A 22,627-nucleotide genomic window follows, 5' to 3' on the forward strand; every position below is an offset into this window, starting at 1 on the left:
CAAAACAATGCTGAGATTTCTTCTCACTCCAGTCACAATGGCAGTCATCAAGAAAGTAATAATGCTGGGAGGATGGAGAAATGGGATCCCTTTACACTGTTGGGGGGACTGTTCAACCCCCATGGAAGTCAGTATGGAGGTCAGAGAAGTCTAGGCACACCACTCCTCAGTACTTGCCCTGAAGCATTGAAGCCATCTCGCGGCAGTGACGCATGCATTTCCATGGTTACAGCAGCACGATTCACTGGGATCCAGCCTAGCTGTCCATCAGTGGATGAATGGATAAAGAAAATGTGGTAGATAGACACAGTGGAGATCTATTCAGCCATAAAGGAAAATGAAATTATTTCATTTTCAGGAAAATGGTTGGAACTTGAGACCATCATATTAAGCAAAATAAGCCAAACTCAGTAGGTTGAGGGTCCCATGTTTTCTCTCAATGTAGAATCTAGAGAGGAAACAGGAAAAGGAAGATGGGGGTGGATGTTGCATGAAGATCAAAGGGAGATCAATAGAGGAAAGGGACAAGGGAGGGGGAGCTTGAGAGGGAGGAGGAAGCACTGGGGAATAATATTGATCAAATACTGTTGTGCTGTATATTGTGTTCACGTACAAATATGTAACCCCAGATCCAGTCCGTATATACAGCTATAATGCACCAATTGAAACAAAGTGTGAAAGAGAAATAGAAGTTCAGCCTTGGACGTTGATTGTACTCACTTTAAGTTCACTTCCTTTAAACCATCGCAGGTAGGCCATGAGCTGAGAGACACATCGTTTTTCCTCCTAAACGTGTCTGTATTTTAAGCCGTTTGTCTCTAAGGAAAACCACACGTACCTATCTTAGAATCCTGTCCCGGTGAGAAAGCAGAAGGCAAGTGACACCCAAGAAGTGGGTGGCAGGGCTGTGTCTCCCCTCAGCTCTTCCCTTGCAGATGTTGGGAAGGGAGAGCGGGGCCAGGTGGGGAGACTGGCAGAGCTGGGGGCTGCACCCACGGCTGGGCTGAGCCCCTGACAATCTGCAGACTCCCTCAGAGAGGAGAGGGCCTGAGAGAGTGCTGCAGTGCTTCAACCTCGGGGTTCTGGGTGGCTATGGGAGCATCATTTTCTGCCTATTTCTTCATCCCTGAAAATGGCCAAGCCTGGCACTTAGTGTAGGAACCTGCATGGTCCAGCGTCTTTTTCCTTACTCAGATGAATGTGGATTAGTCTCCGAGGAAGCATTTTTTTTTAAAATATGATTTTGGGTTGCGGTTGTAGCTCAGCGGTAGAGCATTTACCTAGCACATTACAAAGCCCTGGGTTCAATCCTCAGCACCACAGTAAATAAAAATAAAGGTATTGTGTCCAACTACAACTAAAAAATAAATATATTAAAAATATATGTTTTAGTTGTAGGTGGACACAGTGCCTTTATTTATTTTTGTGATGCTGAGATGGAACTCAGTACTTCAAACCTGCCGGGCAAGTGCTCTACCACTGAGCCACAGCCCAGCCCAAGGAAGCAGTCTTTAACAGGAGCTGTGTACATACCTGAGATTTTTCGAGGCTACAGGGAGAGCTCAGCCTCTCTCTTCCCACTGTGGCCTCTCCTGTTTCCTAGCCCCCCTCCTGCATTCCCCTACCCTCCCCCCAACACACACACCTGCACTCTTCCTGCTCTGGCTGAAAATACCACTTTGTGAAAAGCCAGCTTCAGACATTTCCACCCACTGGCCATCTCCGTGGTGACCTCTCGCTGTACATAAAATAGAATGGACTGATTTCTGAATTGACATAAAGATGAGAGAATGGGGCAGATAGAACTGTATATTAAATTGTCTGCTGGTTATCAAATAAAGACTCCTTTGTCATAAAGGCCAAAGATAAAAAGAAAATATGTATGTTTAATATATGGAACAAAAATAAGTCTATTTTTGACTTAGTACTTGAGGAGAAGATAGGTCAAAAAGCCCAGCCACCCCTGAAATGAATTTCAGACTCCTGTTATTGGTGTGCTGGGCAGAGGCGATATCAGAGATGTTGCATTGCTGATAGAAATGATTTTTTACAGTAGGTGCTAAATTAGATGTGGAAAGTAGGAGAGTTATCAAACCCACATTGTCACGTCTGACCTTCCAGGTCCCAGTCACGGGATCATCATAAAAACGAGTTGCGTGCTTATCCAGAGATGCAGCAATAACTGGCACACAACAATTTTCCAGGCTCTCCTCAAATGCGGGTAACCCCGGGGGCTTTTCAGGGTCACGAAGGAGATGCATTGGTTTAGATCAGTTTTTAGAGCTGTATAGCAGCTTATCTGTGGGTCACAGAAATTTCGTTTTCTCTATTCTTTTTTCATCATTTCTTACCCCTGGGCACTGTGTGGATTCGCCTCTGGAAGGCTGGTCCCAGGCGCGAGTGTTAATAGGGTTTGTGCAACCCTGTATTGCACGCCTAGATCAATCCCTGAATGGTGGATTCACTAAGGACACATTACCGACTCTCTGTAAGTCAGATTATCTTTAGCAACAATTTAGAAGTGCACAAAACTCTAGGAGGCTGATTAGTAAAACCCACATGCATTGATCTTACCCAGTTGCAAACTGTTACTCTCTGTCCTTGGTACAACTCTAACTTGACTTCATTTTTTTGTTTTCTTTTTGCTTAATTGTAAACAGTCTTTACTTAATTTACAGCTATCAGACACCATTATTAAGCAAATGGAAAAAAGCTAAAATCACCTCCCCTACCTCCCTGATTTCAAAAAATTTATCACATGGAACCTTAAAGTCAGAAATGAAAGCAACATAGTACACAGATGGCACGTTTGTGGCCCCGAGCTGCCTGTTGGGTCTGAGGAAGGAGCCACTAGCACTATTAACCCTCCTAGAGTTTCACCACTAGCACTGTTAACCCTCCTGAATGTCGCCAGGGAAGACATGCCACACACTAGAGCCATGTCTTATGCTCTAGAGGTAACAGTGAAACCTCTTCCAGCCTGGGTAATGCTGTACCTGGGAAACACAGGTTGGGATTCCCTCACCTGAAATGCTTTGCACCAGGATTCCAGGATTCAAGGTTTTCAGTGTTTGGGATATTTTTTATAGACTTTAACTGCTGAATATCTCTAATCAGAAATCTGAAATCCAAGGATGTCAGATTTTTGGACTCAACCAGTACTGAAATTGTTGGAAACAAAATTTAGTTAGATTAAACTTTTCTTTCTTTGCTTTATCAAACAGTTTCTTCAAAGTAAGCACAGGGAAGGGAGGACCTTCGTAGGACACAATATTTATTCTTACACTCTCAGGTGCTTGGGTATGTTGTAAAAACAAAACCAGCATCTACTACATGGAGAGATGATGAGTCATGTAACAACATTCCAAACTGTTACTGGTTGGTTTATTATTTAAGGTAAAGTAAACCACAATAAAAACTGAAAATTTGTGTCCCTCCTAATATTTTTCCTCAAGCACAAGATACCAAGTGATGTCATTCCCTTATCCTATGTAGAACTTTTTTGGAGAAAAAAGTTTGAGAGTGTAAACATGCCAATAAATTCATGGCTACAGTATAAATTGAATTAAAGCAACATCCCGTGGCAACATGTTTCAAATTCAGAGTATTTTACAGTTCTCACCTGAAAGAACCATTTGTAGTTTTAAAAGTAGTAATTATATCCACAGTAAAAATTTGCAATTAATTTAGTAACCTATTTAAGAACCACGAACAGGTCTTTCTTTGCCATAGCCACTTTGTGAGCAGAATATTAATATCCAGAATTTGAGGAACACAGCAAACATTTCAGTACGTGTCTGGTTTCTGATTAAGGACATCCATTGATGGTATTCCTCAGGTTCTTAATCTCTGTTGAGTCCAGCAGCCTCGTCTGGTGTACGCACTGGTACAGTGTCTGCAGTGTGGTCAGCAGGTGTGGAATGAGATGTGTGACTGGGATTTCCAGTTAATGGATTACGTTGTGGAACTCAGAATGGATTTTAGATGGAGCACGTGAGAATGAGGCAGAACCCTGGCTGGGAATAGGAGGAAGAGAAAGAAACCCAGTTGAATATAAATGCGGAGGGCAGTGATCAGGTGGTGCTCAGGTGGTCTCAGTCCATACACAGGGATCGGGGACTGGGAGAACGCATGGGCGTGGGAGTCTGCAGCGTGAACGAAGACAAAGAAACAGGGAAGCCGAGGTTACTAAAAGTGGTTTTGTGTCATGAGTTTAGGTCTCGTAGCAAGGGTACCCCGGGCTGAGAGATTGAGAAAGTAGAAGGCCTCTGCAGGTGACCCTGAAATGTGGGGTGAAGGGGTGGCCAGCAAGTGATTCACTGACATCTCCCACATGCGAACACCGTAGTGAACGGGTACAGAGGAGGGGCCGTTCCTCAAGGAGTCAACACAGTGACAGCAGCTAAGAAGCTGCAGGAATCCGTAGTTAAAAAGTGTGCTTGGGGTAGAGGATCCAGCTTGGAGGAACCCACGTGGAGACGGTGGTGGAGAGGTTCTTGGCCAAGGAGTGGCTTAGTGAGATGTGGAGTCAGGACGACACTGGTCTGTCAGGAGCAAGGCATTGTCTCTGTGTCAGTGGCAAAAGTGGGACAAGGTTTAATGCTAACTGGAAACTTGATTCTTTGCACAATAGGAAATCCTTGAAGGTTCCTAAAGACATTAGATGACTGTGCACTAGAAACACTCACTCTGGCCTCAGTAAAGGGGTGGCCCAAGCAACGTTTCTGACCCTGGCTTCACATTACGTTCACCTCAGGAGATTTTTCAAATCCCAATTCCCAGGTGATTTTGCAGGCAGGAATGCAAAAGAATAATGTGGAGCTGAGATTGGCAAAGTCTAGAAAAGAGCCGGCTACTAAATGTTTTCCCCTTTGCTGGTCCGTATAGCCCCAAAGCATAGATATAACATGAGGAACTAACGTGGTTGTGTTCCAGTGCAACTTTACATAAGTTGTAAAAACAATTGGACAGTGTGTAAAACGAGAGGTCCGCTGGACATGGTGGCCTGTAATCCCAGCAACTCGGGAGGCTGAGGCAGGAGCATCACGAATTCAAAGAAGGCCTCAGCGACTTAGTGAGACCCTGTCTCAAAATTTCACAAAAAAAAAAAAAAAAAATTGTCTTGTTTTTAGGGTTGAGAATTTAGCTGAGTGGTTAAGTGCCCTTGGGTTCCATTCCCAAGGCCAAATTTTAAAAAAGGAGCCGGGCAGGCCAGCAATGTTTGACTCATAGGTCATATATGCCAACGCTGGATTCAGGTGGGGCTCAGGTAGTCCAGGAAAGAAAGCATTGCTACAGTAATCCAGATAAGGGTTCAAGCTTGCCCTCCTGTTGTGGTCATTTAGAGGGCAGCGTGAAAGTCAGTGATATGGAATTGATATTTATGGTAACTCACGGTCTTGCATGCCACCTTGGGTGCCCAGAAGTTGCCCTACAAAGGACGTGTGAACGAGCCGTTGTGCAGTGTGTGCTGCTTGGTGCCCTCTGACGTGGTCCATGTGAACGAGCCGTTGTGCAGTGTGTGCTGCTTGGTGCCCTCTGACTTGGTCCATTTGCTGTGCAGGGATTTGAGTCTGTTGAAGCCTGTTTCTGTCCTGTTGCTTATAATGGCTGCTCATTTTAGCAACAACTAGTACCTTCTCTCCTTCGGTGCCTGCCGTGCCCTTGTTGCTGAAAAATGACCCTTTCTTGTAAATTACTGTTCTCTTTAGAAAACAAGGTGAGCTTGACAGGACAAAGTGTGGCTGTTTCTGCGTTATCTTATCAGGTACCCTGGGGTAGTGCCGATTTCGCCTTCGCCTTCCTTGCCGCCTCCTTCAGGACCTACCAGGGAAGTGGCGCCTGCTCTGCCTCCACCCCACTCCCTGGCCCTGTGAGCCTGAGGGGCTGACGGTGGCACCTTCCTTCCACTGAGGTGGGTTTAGAAACCATAGGCTGAGACCTGCTGCTGGGCTCTGCAGTCAGCTGTGCACTCCCACGTGGGCCTGGTCACTGTCTTCCAATACCATCACAGCTGGGTGAACAGATTGACTCATCTACTTTCTAACCTGTGCTCTTAGACTCTGGCCATGTGGTGTCCTCTAAGAAAGGCTTACACTGTCCCCCGTTCCCTGAGTTCGCTGCAGCTGGGTGGAGATGAGGAATTCAAGACTCATCCAAGCCTATGGCCACCTAGGTTACTTTGCTGGTCTTACTAGAGGCTAAGCTTGTTTTTCTTCCATTTCCCTACTGTCACAGAGGGTTATTTCTCAAAGAAAAACAAAGAAGTATTTTATATGCCTTATGGAAAAAGCAGAGGGGCTGCGGGGGGGGGGGGAGTGCTCCTTGGGTGCAAGGCTGGTTGAGTCCCTGCGTAGAGGGACAGCAGGTGGGGTGGTGGGCTTTGACTGCTTCCCTGTGTGTTTTGTTTTATCACAACCATATTTCACATTATTGATTTTTACAATTGATCTCTAAACTTTGTGGTTCATCGTTTTAAAGTTGATGAATCCCCCCCTCTTTGACCTGGATCTTGACTGAGTATTACCATCTTAGCGACACCCTCAGCACAGCACAATAGAATAGTAAGACTGAGATCGAGTGCTGGTATTATTGAGCGCTCTTAAGGCAGTTCTGGTGTTCTGTACATGAATAACAAAGTAGAGGTTCAGGTTTGCTAAAGTAGCTTTCCATTTATTTTACAGAAGCACTCACCAGCTGAGGGACTAGATAGATAGCAGTAACCTGTCCTGCAGCCGAAGCCTCAGTGTCCGCAGAGGAATTCCCATGTGTGGAGTGCATCTTTAAGTCAAGGAAGAGGTCAAGGCAGAGCTTCAGGCATGAGAGGCTAGGCTGGACGTGCCCCTAGGCTCCAGCAGGCAGAGCGCAGCAGCTGAAAGGCAGCGGGTGCTCTAGCAGCTCAGAGGTTAAAGAGTTGGAAGTCACCTTAGAGATGATCCTGGCTGGTGGCTTCATTTCCACATGTTGGAAATACCCTCAAGCTTGCCAGCGTCCACAGAACCAGTGAAATCAGAGCCTGGGGCCAGGAAGGAACTCCGGTGTGCTCTAAGGGTTTCCTGGTGACCTAACCTGCAGCAAGGCCGAGAGCCGCCAGCCTCCCTCAGTTTGTGCAGGAAGTTCAGAGTGGACACCTCGCCCAGGGTCCAGAGCCATTGCTTCCAAGGACTTCAACCCGTGTCCTCCTCCTGGCTCTGTCCATGCCTGTCATCTCGCCCATGCCCTGCTTTAAATGACCCCGGGTGCTCACGACTCCCAGGTCTGTGGCCACATCTCTCTCTGAGCACCCGCCCTCACATCCGACTCCTCCTCCTCTCTCCTGTTTTCCAGCCACTGCAGCCTCATGGTCTTTGAGACTGAACCAGGTCCTCAGACCTGCTTCTCATTCTAGATTCTTGTCATGAGCCAATCCAGTAACCTCGACCTTGTCTTCTGCTTCTCCCTCTTGTTCTGTAACTAGTTGCCGACTGTGGTCCCTCCCGCCTCTTGGCTAGTTCTCAGTCTGCCCACCTTCTCCCTGGCCCTCCTCCTCTGGGCCATCTTTTCCTTCAGCACAGTCACGATAGCCTCGGGTGCCTCTGTCCTTGGTCTCCAGCCTCCTCCCACGTGGTCTGCATCTCGAGCACCACTAGGAAGCTCTTTGGGAGATACAAGTCTGATTGTTCATCGCCCGTTCATCTGCCCCTTCATGTGTCCTCATCACTTGGCCACACTCCGCACTCAGCCCTGGGGGTTGAACCAGTGCTTTACCCCTGAGCTTCGTCACCAGCCCTTTTCATTTTGTACTGTGAGGTAGGACCTTGCTGATTTACCCAGGCTGGCCTTGAACTTGAGATCCTCCTGCCTCTGCCTCCCAATTTGCTGGGACGGCAAGGTGAGATAACAGGTGATCCCTCTGTGTCTGCAGGCCAGCTCCTTAATCAGCCTCGCCCCTTCCCTTTGTCCCCTGTGTCTGTGAGTCTGCTTCCTTACAGCCCTCACCTGGCGTGACCTCACCTGGCATGACCTAGCTGTAGACTCAGTTGGGTTTTGTTTTACTTTTATCAAGAAACTGTTCAGTTGGCAACAGTATTTTTCTTCTCCAACCAATTATTGTCACATTGCAGACTGAAGTTAATGGGCCCAGGATGTCCACATCCTACCACGGGAACCTGCCGTTCGGGAAGTATGAAAGAAGACCTCAGGGCAGACTCGGAACTCCCTCAGCATGGGTCACATCTTTGGTCCTGAAGTCTTCTTGCTTGGCAAGGGTTTGGGGCCACCTCACTTCCTGTCCCTACTCCAGTACCCCTATTGCTAAGCCCCTGTCCTCACCTTCACTCTCCCAGGCCTGACCAGTTCTTCACCGGCGCCCTTCTGGCTGTCGCCATGTGAGTTTTGTCTTTTCTTGACCTCCCAGCTATTTCCACCCCATGCCTTAGGGTATGGCCTCCCTACTGTGGGCCGCAGAAGTCCTGGACTCCCAGCCTTTACCCTGGAGCCCTGACCCCTATATCTCTTGAGACTTCTTTAGAAGGCAGCTCCCTAGTTCCCAAGGGCCATCACTATCCCGGTGTGTCGGGCGCCCTGTGTGGCACAGAGGCACACCAGGCAGAACCCCAGGATCCAATCTGCAGCTGTCTTGGCTCCTAATCTTTACCTTTCTGCTGCTAACTGCCGGCTGACCAGCTAGCCACTTCTTACTGTCTTTGCCAGCAAGGGAACCGGAACTAATAAGTGTGTTGAAACCCAAGCCTCCTCCTTGGGCTTCTTACCATGAAGGGTGATGCAGGCTTGCTGAACACCCCAATGCTGTTCCAACATGCCGAAGATATATCAGCTCTCAGCCTTTGGGCTGCACCATTTGAAAATCTTTTTTTTTTTTTAATGAAGTCCATGGCCATATTATAGCTTTACTTTATAGCAGTATTTTATTTAAGAAAGATGTAATCTGCAACTAGAGAAAGGGCACAGAAATGATTGCATTTGTATGGGAAACCAGAACAAGTATGTGACTGTTGGTCAAGTTCAGTTGACTGTGTGTCTTCACGTTCAAACGGCAGCTTCTCATCTCATCCGGAGCCGCCTCTGGGTCAGAGCTCTGGTGTATACCTCTGGTCAAATTGAAGTGCTTACGTCATCTGGCCACTGGGCTGTTCAGAATGCTCCCTTGGGGCCTTTGGTTTTGTGTGGTTTTGTCTGAAAGGTGGATTACTCGTGAGTAGAAGAAACAGGTTCATCAGCATCTTGGGTCCTCGGAGTGGAGTAAAAGCAGTTTGTAAAGTGCAGTCCCTGTAGGCGAGGCTGTCCTGCCTCCCAGGATACTCGGGTTTTACCAGACTTGCACACTGACGTCTCTCTTTGGGACCCGGCGCAGCCGCGGAGACCGCAGCACCCAGCATGCACTTTTCACCTCTTCTCCCCACCGTGGCCTGTGCCTTGGCTCAGTGATGAAGGTGACTCCAGGGACCTGGTCCAGTTCTGGGAGAAACGTTTGTGGCCCTCACGGCACTTTGGCCACAGTCGCTCAAGTTCATCCCCGCACTTGTTTCATGTGTTTACTTTTCAAACACTTGGAGAATGAACAGGTGGTTGCATGACTCTGGTGTTTGTTTTAACAGGCTGAAAGGTGGAGGTAACTTAGACATGTCTCTGATGCAATAGGAAAATACCCAATTATTCCATTTTTGGCTCAGCTTTGGGTTTCAGTTAAAACTGCTGATGGCAAAGCTCAGCAGGTCTTGCCGTGTAGCCCTCTGGCAGCTGCTGCATGGGAAGTGGGCTCGCTGGTAACGGTGGCCTGGTCTTGGTTACCTGTGAGCTTCCCAGTGGCCGCAGTGCGGGAACTTGGTGCGGGAGCTCCTCTCAGAGCCTCCGAGATCAGCTGTGCCCCTGTGACTCCCGAGCGGCTAGAAGCCCCCGTCTGTTCGGCCTGCTCTAGAATCCAGCTTGCAGGACCCCCGGCCTGAGTGGAGAACATGCTGAAGGCAGATCCCCAAAACGACAGCTGATGGTTGCCCCTCATCCTCATCCATTCAGGACAGAGGCCAGGATTGGCTTTGGAACCACCGTCACCGAGCAAGTGGAAGGAGCAGGGGTATCACTGGATAGTTAATCACTCAGGATTTCAGGGTGTTTCTTCCTGAACCTCAATGACTTTCAGATTACGGGTGAACACACACCGCCTTTATGATTCACAGCCAACTCTACTGGTGTATGACCAAGTTGTTTCAGTAACAACGGGGCTGGGGGGCACTGTTTCCCTGCTGGCTGCTTCTGGGCCACTCCAAGTCGCTTTGTACTTCCCTCCCGAACTTAGGCAAAGTCGATTATGATAGAAGGCGTTAGGGCCGGGGCGTAGCTCATTGGTAGAGCACGTGCTTAACACACGTGAGGCCCCAGGTTCCATTTCAGCACCAAAACCAGAAAGAGTAGGGGCATGTGGTTCTTGGCTGTGAACATGGAGGTGCCAAACCCACACACCAAGGTCACACAAAGATCACACAAAGCAACTTGCTTATCTATCTGCCACCTTAAACTAGTAGCTCAACCATTTCTAAGACTGACGAGTCCTTGGGACACTTCCTAAATTAAATATTGATATGCTGCCTATTTTATCTTCTCTGGCACCATTTCCTTTCTGGAAAACATAAAATGTTCCCCAGTGTGGTATATCAAATCCTCTACCAAGGGAAGTGTTAGTATTCGTGGAGTATAAGCCAAGAATAGTTACATCAGCTAAGTGTGTAAAAGGAGAGGGAGAGAGAATCGCCAGCTCATGAAAACTTAGACGGCAAGTAATCTGTTCAAAGCACATCCCAAGGCTCCCAGAGCAGCCTTTCATAGCCAAGGGAGCTGCGTCCAGTCCCTGGAAGGTGCAGCTCCACTGTGCAGCACTCTGCAGGGGAGAAGGAGGGCTAAGTGACTCCTGAGCCAAGGGGTCAGAAGGACCATCCAAGAGCAGGACACACAGGGCAGGAATTTCGGCAGAATCTGGGAGGGACGGCTCTCGGTGGGCATCACAAATTGAAAGTAGTTCTGGAATAGTGCGCTGGCCTCTGGGAGACGATGAGTGTGACGACTGATTTGAACCTCAGAGGTGCTGTTGAGCGGGGTGGCTGCAGAAGTTGCACAGAACCCTGCAGGGGATCTGCTGTGACCCCCAGCACTGGGGAGGTGTGGGGAGGTGTGGGGAGGTGTGGTGACGCGCCCACAAGGGTAACCAAGTACGTAGGGCATGCTCCCCAATGCCAGGTGGATACCAGGCAAGGAGTCTCTCCCAAGCCAGACAGACGCAGCCCCAGCACCTGGTGATTGGAAGATCAGAGGAGAAGCAGAAGCAGGACAGGGGCAGGGGTAAGGACACATGGATGACTGCTTTCATGACAGAATTTTAAGATGTGGCAGTGGGCTAATTCTATGATGGAAAACAGTTACATAGAATAAATTAGCAGCTGAGAACGTTTCGTGTCCATTCTAAAGATGTGTGCGTGCACACATGGGTGCACGTGGAAGACTCGGCCCCAGGTATTCCTAGTGGTTGTGGGAGGGCAGGCCACAGTGGAGGAGAAAGAAAGCCGTGGCTCTAGTTGGCTGTAATGAGAGACACCCACACTTCCCACTTGTCACAGGAGGTAGACAGGGGACTTGAATAGCGCCGTTCAGCTTGAAAGGTGCTCATCATTACAGATGTCAGGTCGTGTGCCTAACTCAGATGTACTTATTCATTAATTTAGCCAACATTTATTGAGTGCCTACTGTAAGGGACACTGTGCACAGCACCTGGGCTCTGTAGCAGAGAAAGAACAAAGTGCTTTCACCTCTTGGACTCGGGCAGACAGGCTCAGGCTGTGCCAGGGAACCGAGTGGCAGAGCCTCCAAGGGGATGCATGTGGCCAGTTCTGAGGAGGAGCACTTGTTGCTACAGTGAAATTAAAAGTGACCAAAATGCATGTTGAGTTTTCTTTATTTTTACTATTTTTTCTTTCAGTCTCTGAATCATGCATTTTGTGATAGTTTTTGATGATAATTGGTTTTAATTTTGAAACTTAGAAAGAGGGTGCACAGCCGCTTTGTGACTGTGATCTGCATGACCGTCACGTCACTGGTTTCTGCTCTTACCCATGTGTCCCCTCAGCTTGCGCAAAGGAAGAATCTCTGAATAAATCTCTGTACAGATGGATGCAGGCTTGTGTGCCTTGTGTGGACTGTGCCACCATCAACCTCAATGCTTGTCTTTTTCTTCCACAGAAGAAACACAGGACCAAAGACCTTTCTCGTGTGTTTCACTCCTACAGTCCGTATGATCACAAGGTAAGAGGAGCACGCTGTCATGCCTCGGGTGTTGGTTATTGGTGATGATTGGCATTTTAATATGAAAACCTCCAGGATTGTATTCAGTAATGATACCTTCAGACTGAGGTCTTTCTGAACATGGAGCACAGTTTTTACCAATGTATGCTTATTTTAAAGTACGCTTACCAGTTACATTTATGTTTCAATTTAAATTGTCAACACCTATAAAGATAACAGAAAATTTGAATTTCTAAACTAAAATAATTATATTCCATTTACATTAAAATCCATTGATAGGGCTGGGACTGTCGCTTAGTGGTAGAGCACTTGCTGAGCATGGGTTCTCTCTCTAATACCACCAAAAAATATCAACATGCCAGTGACATCTCAAGAACTGAAAAGACAGATTTGGGGTATTTGTTTGGTTTTTGCTATTTTGTTGTGGTGGTTGTTGTTTTTGGTTAGTTTTGTGTATTATTTTCAAACAGTCAAGTGAGTAAGCTAGGTTTTTAGATTGGTAAAGGTAGTTGAAACATTGACTGCCAAATCTTGGTTACCCATTGCTCTGGTTGTTGTTTGGCTAAATGAGAATCCTTACAAAATGTGTGCAGCATTGTATCTGAAATATTTACTATTAAGAGTTTTGCTGGGCCAGGTGTGGTTGTGCACACCTGTATTCCCAGTGACTCGGGAGGCTGAGGCAGGAGGACACAAGCTCAAGGCCAGCCCCAGCAATTTAGTGAGGCCCTAAGCAACTTAGTGAGATCCTGTCTCAAAATTAAAAAAAAAAAAAATTTAAAAGAGCTGGTGATGTAACTGACTGGTAATGCACCCCTAGATTCAATCCCTAGCACCAAAAATAAATAAATAAATAAACAGATTTTAAAAAGAAAGTTTTGCTGGACAGAATAAGACCAAAAACTATCATGGCCTCCCTGTACTGTGGCCTGCTTTATGAAGACTATCAGTCATTTTTGCTTCATTTTATACCCCACACTTTCCACCCCCTCCCCACTTGAAGAGTTCCCAGATTTCTAAGTATTTTACTCTATATTTATAAAAGATAAGGACTCCCTTAAAAAAAAAATCACATACTTTAATTCATTTTTGAGAAAATGCTTAACTCTTCATGGGAATATATCACAAGATCTGTAAGACTGGTGTTAAGCTTCTGAGCTAAGTAAGGTTCTAATAAATCTGCTAATTTGAGGTGATTTCAGGAGCAAACGAAAAATGTGCACAGTTGAAATGCTAATATAAACTTAAGTCTTATTCTATGGAGTTATGGGCAGACATGTGGTGGGGATTGTATAACTAGTCAAAATAAGAGGTGTGAAGGCCGCTTCCCTCAGCTGGGAGCAGAGTTGTCTGCCTCGGGACGAGGTGCTCATGCCAGTGGTTCATGGAAGCGAAGAGAACTGAATGGTTTCTGGTGTTTCTAAAATGACCATTGACTCAAGAACCAGAAATTTGTAAAAGATGATTATGTGAACGCGACTGTAGCGCCAGGCAATACTAAGTCATTTCAACTTAACATTTTTGAAGCCAAATCAGTCACTTTGCAGAGCATATAACTTTGTTGGTGACTGAGAGAGCCAGTGACCTCTGACCATGCCGGGTCGGAGCAGGCTGATGGGTAATGCAACAGCAGAAGGAACCCGACTGGCCAGATTACTGATGGGCTGTTGCCTTTGGGGGGGAGGGAGTGGGGGAGATAAAGCCTTTTAATTAACCCCAGCAGTGGCTTAAGTTAGCATTTAGCCACAGCAACACACACACAGGCTGTGACATATCAAAGGTTTTGCCTGGCTTGCCTAACTTTTGCCCACTTCTAACATTCCTGAATTTGCAGTTCAGGGAAATTCCATGACTCTTTTATTAGAACTCCTGATGGAACCTGGCCATCTGCAGCCCTCCTGGCTTCCTCTTCATATCCTTTGTGGCACTGTATCAAAGTCACCTCCGATGATTTTGGCTTCTCTTGTGAAGACTTCATTCCCCTACAAATTAGTCATCAGGCAATGAAGAGCTGGATATCCCTGCTGGATGCAGTTCCCTTTGATCTTTGCTTTAACTTTGGTCATAAATTATTGTAAGTAGGTAGGTTGCTTGATGAGTGATTTCTGAAGCTCCAGGTTTGGTCTGTTGGCTTTCTGTTTCTTGTTGTTGTTGTTGTTGTTGTTGTGTGTGTGTGTGTGGTGAAGGAAAAAGGGAACTTTTGTTGAAGGCAGCCCCTGGGCCCTTCGTAACCTCCTCCCATTTTCTCAGGCAGCTCTAACAGGTTACTTTTGACTTCTTCTCTTGTTTGGCCTGTGCACCAAGACTGGAACCATATAAAGTAACAGGCACTGTGTTCTCAATTTAGCATGCTGTTTTTCCCCATAATTAAAATAATAGAGGGTTGTGTTCCAAGTTACTTTGTCATTTTAATTACCCAATTACATTCAAGCAAATTAGTTCTAGGCAGATAGGTTTTATTGTAAAAACATTTTACAAGGTGTGGTTAACGTTAGTTCTAACATCTCATGCTCAATGAGCTCGCTGGAGTGATCGTCAGAAAAACACACATAATTGTAAATGAAAGCTTCTATAAAGCACAAACCAGTTGCTTGCGATTTGCTTTCTGAAAGTCAAAGAGGGGGTGAGTTGGGACAGTGAAATAACGGGGACAACTGCTCATCAACACTGGTAAGGGATGGGCGTGTGGTGGCTTCTCCTGTGTATCTTGTCATATGATTGAAATTTTCCATAATAAGAAAGATGCAAAAGTAAAATGAGCCCTCATTGCCCCGGGGAGCGGGTGCTCCGATTCTCTTCCTGGCTGGCTAAACCCCTTTAGAGTTGATTTTCCCCTTGACCTACGTTTGTCCCAGGGGAGGAACACTCGGCGTTCAGTGGGTTCATCATGCTGAGTAAACTAAAAAATGCCACTCCTGCTCCAAAGTTGGCCTGATTTCCTGGGATTTCATCCCAAATTATAGTGGGTCATTTAAATGCTAGCCTTGCCTCCTAGAAACTGTTAAAGCGGTTCTAATTACAGGGGTAGCCAGCGCGACCGTTTTGTTCTTGGTGAGTCAGCTATATCACTCTTTCCTGCCCCCAGCCCAGATTGCTCCTGCCCGACCCCAGACACAGGAAAGTCACCAGGTTAAACAAACGTGTTGTTCGAGTGAGTCCAGGTGCGTTTCTTAATCATACCCCCAAGCCCTTGTTGAGGTTGTAAGTGGTCAGTTGGTTTTCTCTGAAATGCTGTTGCAAAAAGCAAACAAAGCTCAAAGCAAAAAGTGTACCCAGAATAAGTCCTAAGAAATGCATCATTCCCTACACTAAGAAACGTGGCTCCCGATTGGAAGGATTTTATTTCAGACTTTTGTGTCTGGTTGCATGTCCAATTTTTAAAAATTGTTTTCAGGAATTCTTCTAGTCTTTTAAAAAAAAGAAAAACTTGCACAGAAAGTCTTGACCAGAGCCAGTTCCCATTTATCTGTAATAAAAAGGAACATGAGTAAATGTAATCCAAAAGAGTAGATAATCTGATTGTATTTTAGGCATTCTTTCCCACGTGATTTTAATAAATAGCAAACATGGCTTGTGGTTTCTGAAAGCATGCCGTAATCCCTACCGGGAAAGGTCGCAGGGCAGAGGCCTTCCAGGTCACAGAAGGTCAACCTTCCGTGGGTTTCCTTCAAGTAAGTCACAAGCGAGAGAAGGCTACAATTACAGCACTTTATGCCAGCCATGTGTGGTGTGTCCTTGGCCTGAAGAAAATCTTAGTGTCTCTTTTTCTCTTTGTTCGATTTTATCAGAATTGTGTGTTCTGGGGGAAATCTACGTTTATTAGCCATACACAGATGTTTAGAACCTAATATAAAATCATAAAATATGAAAATGCTTGGAAGGAAAAAGAAAATTCTGTTTAAGTCTGTGACAGTTTACAACATCTGGACATTTGAGTAAATCCCTAAATGCAGTTCATCAGTGTGACTTATCATCTACTCCACCATTAGAGTGAGCCTTCAATAGGTTGTCACTGTTGCGCTGTATGTGCCTTGTGAAGAGGGCATCTCGTCTTCATGTTGGTCATCTTCTCACAGGTACAGTCATAGATCAAGGTGTGCTGAGGGGTCATGTGGTTCATAGCTCCGTGTTGGGCTTTGCTTTCTGTCTGGTGACTGACCGTTATTTTAACTGTCTTTCTCCATACCTGGATTTCTCTCAACTAAGCTTAAGTAAATTCATGCGTGTCCAGGGGGCAGCTCTGAGTGAGAGCTCTTGGTAAGGTCACTCTGCGTGGAAGGAGGGAGAACTAGCTAGTGCTATGCTCCGCCAGCACTGTGCCGGTCTGGGCGGTTCGAACCCAGCTTGGAATTTGCAAGAAAGCCAGGCAGGCTGTTCAAAGCATTATTTCATTCTCTCCCCTGACCCCATTACTTCTTCAGCCCCCATCTACCCACACCTCATTCTTTCCCAAAAAATTCAGTTCTACAAAGGTAGAGTCCCAGTTACCTGCGCCACAGTCAGCCTAACAGAGGGTGGCTATTGCTTCAGGAACTCAGAGCTTCAGAGAGCAGTGACAGCACACTAAACGCAAGCAAGGACAGGCTGTAAAGACTGCAGGTCATTAACAGAGGAACTCGAAAAGTGCAGCGTCCCAGAGCACTTAACTTAGACCAAGCCCAGAGCTCCTAGTACAGGCTAGTAGTCCCAGGGGGAAATAATTGGGGTTAATTTACATTGAAAAGCAGATGTTTTGTTTAAAAACATTAAGATGTACATATCTTATTTTTGAAAGCATTGGTGTTTTAGGAACAAATTGCACTTCTCTTAAAAATTCTTAGGAACAGCTAGTTCTTAAGATTGGGTAAATGAGCTGTAGAGAGTGGTGGGGTTAACAAAAGCAAAGAGCGAACATGTGTGGACAGTCAGGTAGGGGACAGCAAATATGTGCTCAGGAGACACAGGACGCAGAACCAAGAGTAGCCCACACGATTCACTTATAATTAGATTTTATAGAAGTACTAAAATCTTTGAGAATTATTACATTTTTTATCTTCAGGAAAGATTGTTGCAGACATAACTTGAGTGGAATGACTGAGTACCATATCAGTGCAATTAATTCTTAATTGCAGTATTAAATGTACAAACGGTATCCATATGTGCTTTGGTAATCCACACTTCCTAAAACTACCTTAAGAATTGTTACTCCAGATACATCTGGGATTCATTTCTACTAGGGCACAGTGAAGTATTATGTAATGCAAATGTAAAATAGTGTTTTCTGCGGCCTTGCTTGGGCAGAAGCATACAGTAAAACTGTGTGTCAGAGGTCTTGGGTTACTCTACCATCCCTCCTTCCTGAGAGCCTAGTAAGTCTCTGTGACATCAGATTTCAGAAATACTCTTGTCATACCTCATATGCAGGAGGCAGTTTCAGTTCAGAAATCACTTATTGATTTATGTTTCTCTGTTCATCAGATCTCTCTGGCAATTTAAGATATCAAAAGTCACGTCACCCGACTCTTTAGTTTGGAGACAGAGGGCCCTTTGCTGGCTCTTGAGGCGGCCCAGCCTCGTGGAGCCCTCAGTGGCCTCTGGGCTTGGAATCACATCACGTGTCCCCGCCCCGGGTGCTTGGAGCTGCCCTAGAGAGGAGTGAACGTGGGCCTCTGCCTGCTGGCCCCGTGGAGCTCTGAGCTGTCTGCTGTCTGGAAATAGCAAATATAGTCTGAATGCATGCGGCACCCTAAGATAGCCAGGTTTTCATGGCGTGTGCAGATAAGGAAGTAAGCCTGGATTTGGCGTGTTTACCCCTTGCTGAAAACAGTCCTCTGCAGCAGGTGGCCCAAAGCCAGTTGTGCACTTAACTCTGTTTCCCATCCTTGGCAAAGATAAAAAATGTTTAAAAAGTAATTTTAAGGATGTTGCTAAATACTGGATACATGTCTAATTGATGGAGTGTCCTCATGTGAAAACCATGCTCAGGTCGAGGCCTTGGGATACAGGGCAGTGAATACTGCAGTAAACATGAAATCCATTTTCTCAGGCTCACTCTCAGGCCAAATGAGTGGTCCAGCCTCGGAATGAAAGACAGGCCAAAGCGCTCCCCTGGCATGGAATCCACCTGTGGTTATTAAGATGTCACTTCTCCAGGTGGCCGTACAGTGGTTGCTGAAACTGCAGGCCTAGCTCAGCCTAGAGCTGTGGCAGCCAGCATCTCTGCCCACGCCCTGCTTCCCGTCTCTGCCAGGGTCCACAGCTTGTTCCCCTTTGTAACCCTCATCAGTTTGTGGTTCAAGTTGCAGAGCAGATCCTGTTGCCTTGGACCTAACTTTGATGTTGTACCTGTATGTTTTCCCTTTTCCTTTTAATGAAATACAGTTCTAAAACTTCAACATTTTATACACAGTGGTGTCACGGCAGGGATGGGTGGCTGGCAAGTATGTACAAATGCAGAGTCTGATGCTGTTGAAATGATGTATCCGGGCACTACAGATGCCAGAATCTGCTCTGCCAGTCACCCCATGAATTGGCAAAGGGAGGGAAAGCTGCAGAGATCTTTTTTAAATGATGATGATGATGATGCTACCTTTTAAAGCCTACCACATAACTGCACTATTCTAACAGCTTTCTGTGTGCTACACCAACTCACTCACCCTATACCAGCTCTCTAAAGTGAGTGTGCTTCTTGTTCCTGTTTTACACATTAGCAAACAGAGAGATGTTCAAGACTAAAATAAAAGCAGGTCTGTTGCAGAGCGGCCTCACTCCATGCCCATGCTTATCACCTCCAAGCCACTGTGTCACAAGGTGTGATGGCTGACAATCCCAGCATTAGATTCTCTGATGGAAGGGGGAATGTCAGGATCGGAGTGGGCCTTCTTACTTCTGGATGGCAGAGTAGTGTCCAGTGGACATGGAGTTCCTAGAGCCCAGGCCGCAGGGGATACCCTTAGGCTAAAGGACAAAGAAATAGGCTAAGCTGCAGACTACAAGCTTAAAGCACTAAGCAAAGCTGGGGCCAGGGGCCGGGAGATGGGGAGGTGCAGCAGAGCCAGTGAGAGCGGCCAAAGTGCTGTCCTGTTCCCCTGACCAGGACCCCAGCTGTGCTAATCACCAGCCTGTGGTACAAATCCTGCTGCACAGAACAACTTCCCGAACTCTGTTTACAGAGAACAGAGAATGGAAGGTATTTCCACAGACCAGCAGTGGTCTTCTCTAGGGTTTGTGTGCAGGTAAGCAGCCATGATCATAGTCGGCATTCATAGCTCTTTTTAAACGTAGGCACTCACATTCTTCTCTTGCCATCCGGAGACCAGAGGCTTTTAGCTTCCAGGAAGAAAATAAGTAGGTAAACTTTGTGACTTATTTTATGGCATATTAGCCATTATAATGCAGAAGTGAGTTTGCCAGGCCATGGTTTAAGAATGCAGTAGTTCGTAGAATATTCTATCCCCTCTACCATGTGATCCAGGCACTCCCAGGAATATCAGTAATAGAGGAAAACCCAAGTTCATGATCAAATCCTTTACAACATTTATTGTAAAAGTGCTGATTTTAAAAATTAACCCAAAGGTTTACATAGAAACATACCTCTTGTGTTTTCAGATTATTTGTCAAGCTTAAAGGTACCTCCATTTCTGCTGTCGTGGGTTAGTTACTGCCCCTGTGAAGTTCTCTTCCACAGGAGGAGGCCAGCAAAGGTTCAGAGAGGTTTCTGTGTTGGACCAGGAGCCACAGTGGGCACTGACCATTGCTAGGCTGCTGGCCTGCCACTCTGCCCCCACTCACCAGTGTCCTCTGTCACGGCTCCTGGCACCCAGGAGGATGGTCACCATTCCCTTTCCTTCTTGACAGTGCCGGGCTTGCTCCATCCCTGCCCCATCAGCCGTCTTCCTCTGTGTCTCCCCAGCCACATGCACTACCACCAGCCAGCTTCTCTCCCTCCTGTTGGGGTAATGCACGGCCAGCACGCCCCACTTGGTATGTGAGGCCAGTGGCGTGCAGGTTGGCAGAGTCAGCAAATAAAAATAAAAGACACCCAGTTAAATCTGAATTTCAGGTGAGCAGTGAGTGTTTTTCAGTAGAAGTTTGTCTCATGCAATATAAGGGACGTATTTATACTACAAATTTATTCATTGGTCATCTGAAATCTATGTTTAGGTCTCATTTTTTTTTTTTTTTAAGCTCCACTCTGGAGTCTAAGGCTGTGGAGGGCCCTGTGCTTGGTGAAGTGTGGCTGAGGCTGTTCGGGGAAGGCCCCAGGCCTGGCCTTCGTCTTCCACAGCACATGATTCACCAGGCCCGAGCTGTGTGGGGCTCCCAAATGACCACAGGCCTTCCACCTGGGTTCTGAGCTGCATCAGACAGCTTCCAGAATCATCTACAAAGACTAGTGAACCAAAATGTTCTCATCAGCCAATAGTTCATTCCCTCTAAGGTTTTTTTTTTTTTTTGCAAGATTAGGAAGACATAATTAGAGTTAGCCTTTATGGAACTTCTAAATATATACATTTAACACTCTTCTCTTGAACTGGGAACTAGAGTTTTTACATCTGAGAAGAAAATTCATTAATCATCTTCTGATGAGGTTACCATCTCCCATGACCCCACACTCTGCCTTCAGAATTCCAAAGGCATCTTACTTGCACATGTCAAATAAAAGTAAAGGAGTTCTAAAGAATCAAGTTCTTTTCATTTAACTACCATTGTAACCCAGGCAGGTGGTGCATGCCTGTAATCCCAGTAACTGGGAAGCTGAGGCAGGAGAAGCTCAAGTTTGAGACCAGCCTCTGCAAGACTCTAACTCAGGATGAAAAACAAAAAGGGCTGGGATGTGGCTCCGTGGAAGAGCGCCCCTGGGTTCAATCCCTGGTGCCGCGAAACAACTACAGCCACCAGAATGTCAGACATCAATTAGAAAGGAGGCTTCTGTTTTTAATTACTGGAAAGTGCAATAGTAACCGTAAGACAAATCCATAACCTAAGGAGGGATCTTCTAAAGTGTTTCTTTGTATTCTCTTTCTCTCTCAGTGCAGTAGTGGGGATGGGGGACGGAACGCAGGGCCTTGGCGTGCTGGGGAAGTGGTGTGTGCCCTCATTCCCCTTATTTCTTATGTTCTTTTATAATGTAATTTAAAATGAAATTTGAAGCTGATACAGGGAGTGTTTTCATGACGTCCTGCCGTCTGTCCTCCCTCCTGTCCACGGCCTCTGTTCTCGGCTCACTCCCTTCTCTTGCCGCCCCCCAGCCTTCTCTGTGTGTGCTTTCCTCACTCTCCTCCCACTCCCGCGCTGGCCTGCCTTGCAGTTTCTTGGGTGCTCCTGCTCTCTGCCCTCCTCACGCTGCTGTTGGCTGTGGAATTGGTGGGCTGTGCACTGGGGCACCTTGTGGCACCCATTTCCCGCAGCGGAAAGGCTCGGTGCAGCTTCCTCTGCTCTCCCCAGTGAGTCTTGCCCTCTGGGTGGGGAGGGCCCGGGAGTCCTGGACCCCCCCACTGCTGGACAGGAAGGGACGGGAAGGGCTGTCTCCTGCCATCATTCTTCTCATCCTTCAAGACCAGGGTCACTCTGCCTTCTGATGTGGAGTCTGTAGTCCGTTTGCAGTGTGGCCTGAGGGCGCCTGGTGTGACTTGTCCTGTCCTCACAGCTGGGTTCCTTTGCTGGGAGACAGACAGGCCCACAGCTGGGGTCAGGTGCTTGCCATCGCGGGGGCAAAGCCGCGATGGCTGCATGGTGACTGCTTTGCTTTGGTGTGTGTCTGTCGACACCACTGTCAGGCTGTGGGTGTCTTCAGGCACGAGGTCACCTCTTCCTCTCCCTCCCTCCCACACAGCCCTGTGGGCTGGGATTTGATGTGTGTGGGGTGATGCGAGTATTCTATTCTTCTTGGTTCTGGGTCGTAGCTACACTAGGCCTTTCCTATCATCCCACGGCCAACACAGGACTGAAGCTCAGCCCTTTAATTCCCAGTCTGGGGCTCTGTCTACGGGAGCAGAGTGGGATGTGGGAATGTCCTGTAGTGACCCACAGGAGGATGTGCTTTAATTAGGAGATAGGTCATAAGTGCACTTGATACCTTATTCAGACACTCTCCCTGGAACCTGCCCTAGAGCCCCTGTTTTCCCCTCCAGAGGAGCCACTATTTCTGGGTTTGCGTACGCTTCTCGAGGATATTGTTGTTTTTGCTTTGTTTTTTGGGACTGGAGATTAAACCCAAGGGGCACTCTATAACAGAGCTACAATCCCAGCCCTTTTTATTTTGCGAAAGGGTCTCACTAAGTTGCTGAGGCTGGCCTTCAACTTGCAATCCTCCTGCCTCGGCCTTCTGAGGCACTGGGATTATAGGGGTGCACCACTG

At 46.9% G+C, this 22,627-nt stretch overlaps 1 protein-coding gene across 6 annotated transcripts in view; it reads left to right on the forward strand.

Moving 5' to 3' along the window:
• The window catches only part of Cdkal1 (CDKAL1 threonylcarbamoyladenosine tRNA methylthiotransferase), a 633,756-nt gene that overhangs the window by 417,161 nt on the left and 193,968 nt on the right, over positions 1 to 22,627 (forward strand). For all 6 annotated transcript variants that reach the window (XR_013425476.1, XM_078020596.1, XM_078020592.1 and 3 more), the window contains one exon: positions 12,226 to 12,288. Coding sequence is in view for 5 of the 6 variants with exons in the window: in XM_078020596.1 (XP_077876722.1) it covers positions 12,226 to 12,288 (63 nt within the window). In the remaining variant the exon portion in view is untranslated. The remainder of the gene's footprint in view (positions 1 to 12,225; positions 12,289 to 22,627) is intronic.

This window comes from Ictidomys tridecemlineatus, chromosome 8 (assembly GCF_052094955.1).
Source record: "Ictidomys tridecemlineatus isolate mIctTri1 chromosome 8, mIctTri1.hap1, whole genome shotgun sequence".
Classification (NCBI taxonomy): Eukaryota; Metazoa; Chordata; class Mammalia; order Rodentia; family Sciuridae; genus Ictidomys; species Ictidomys tridecemlineatus.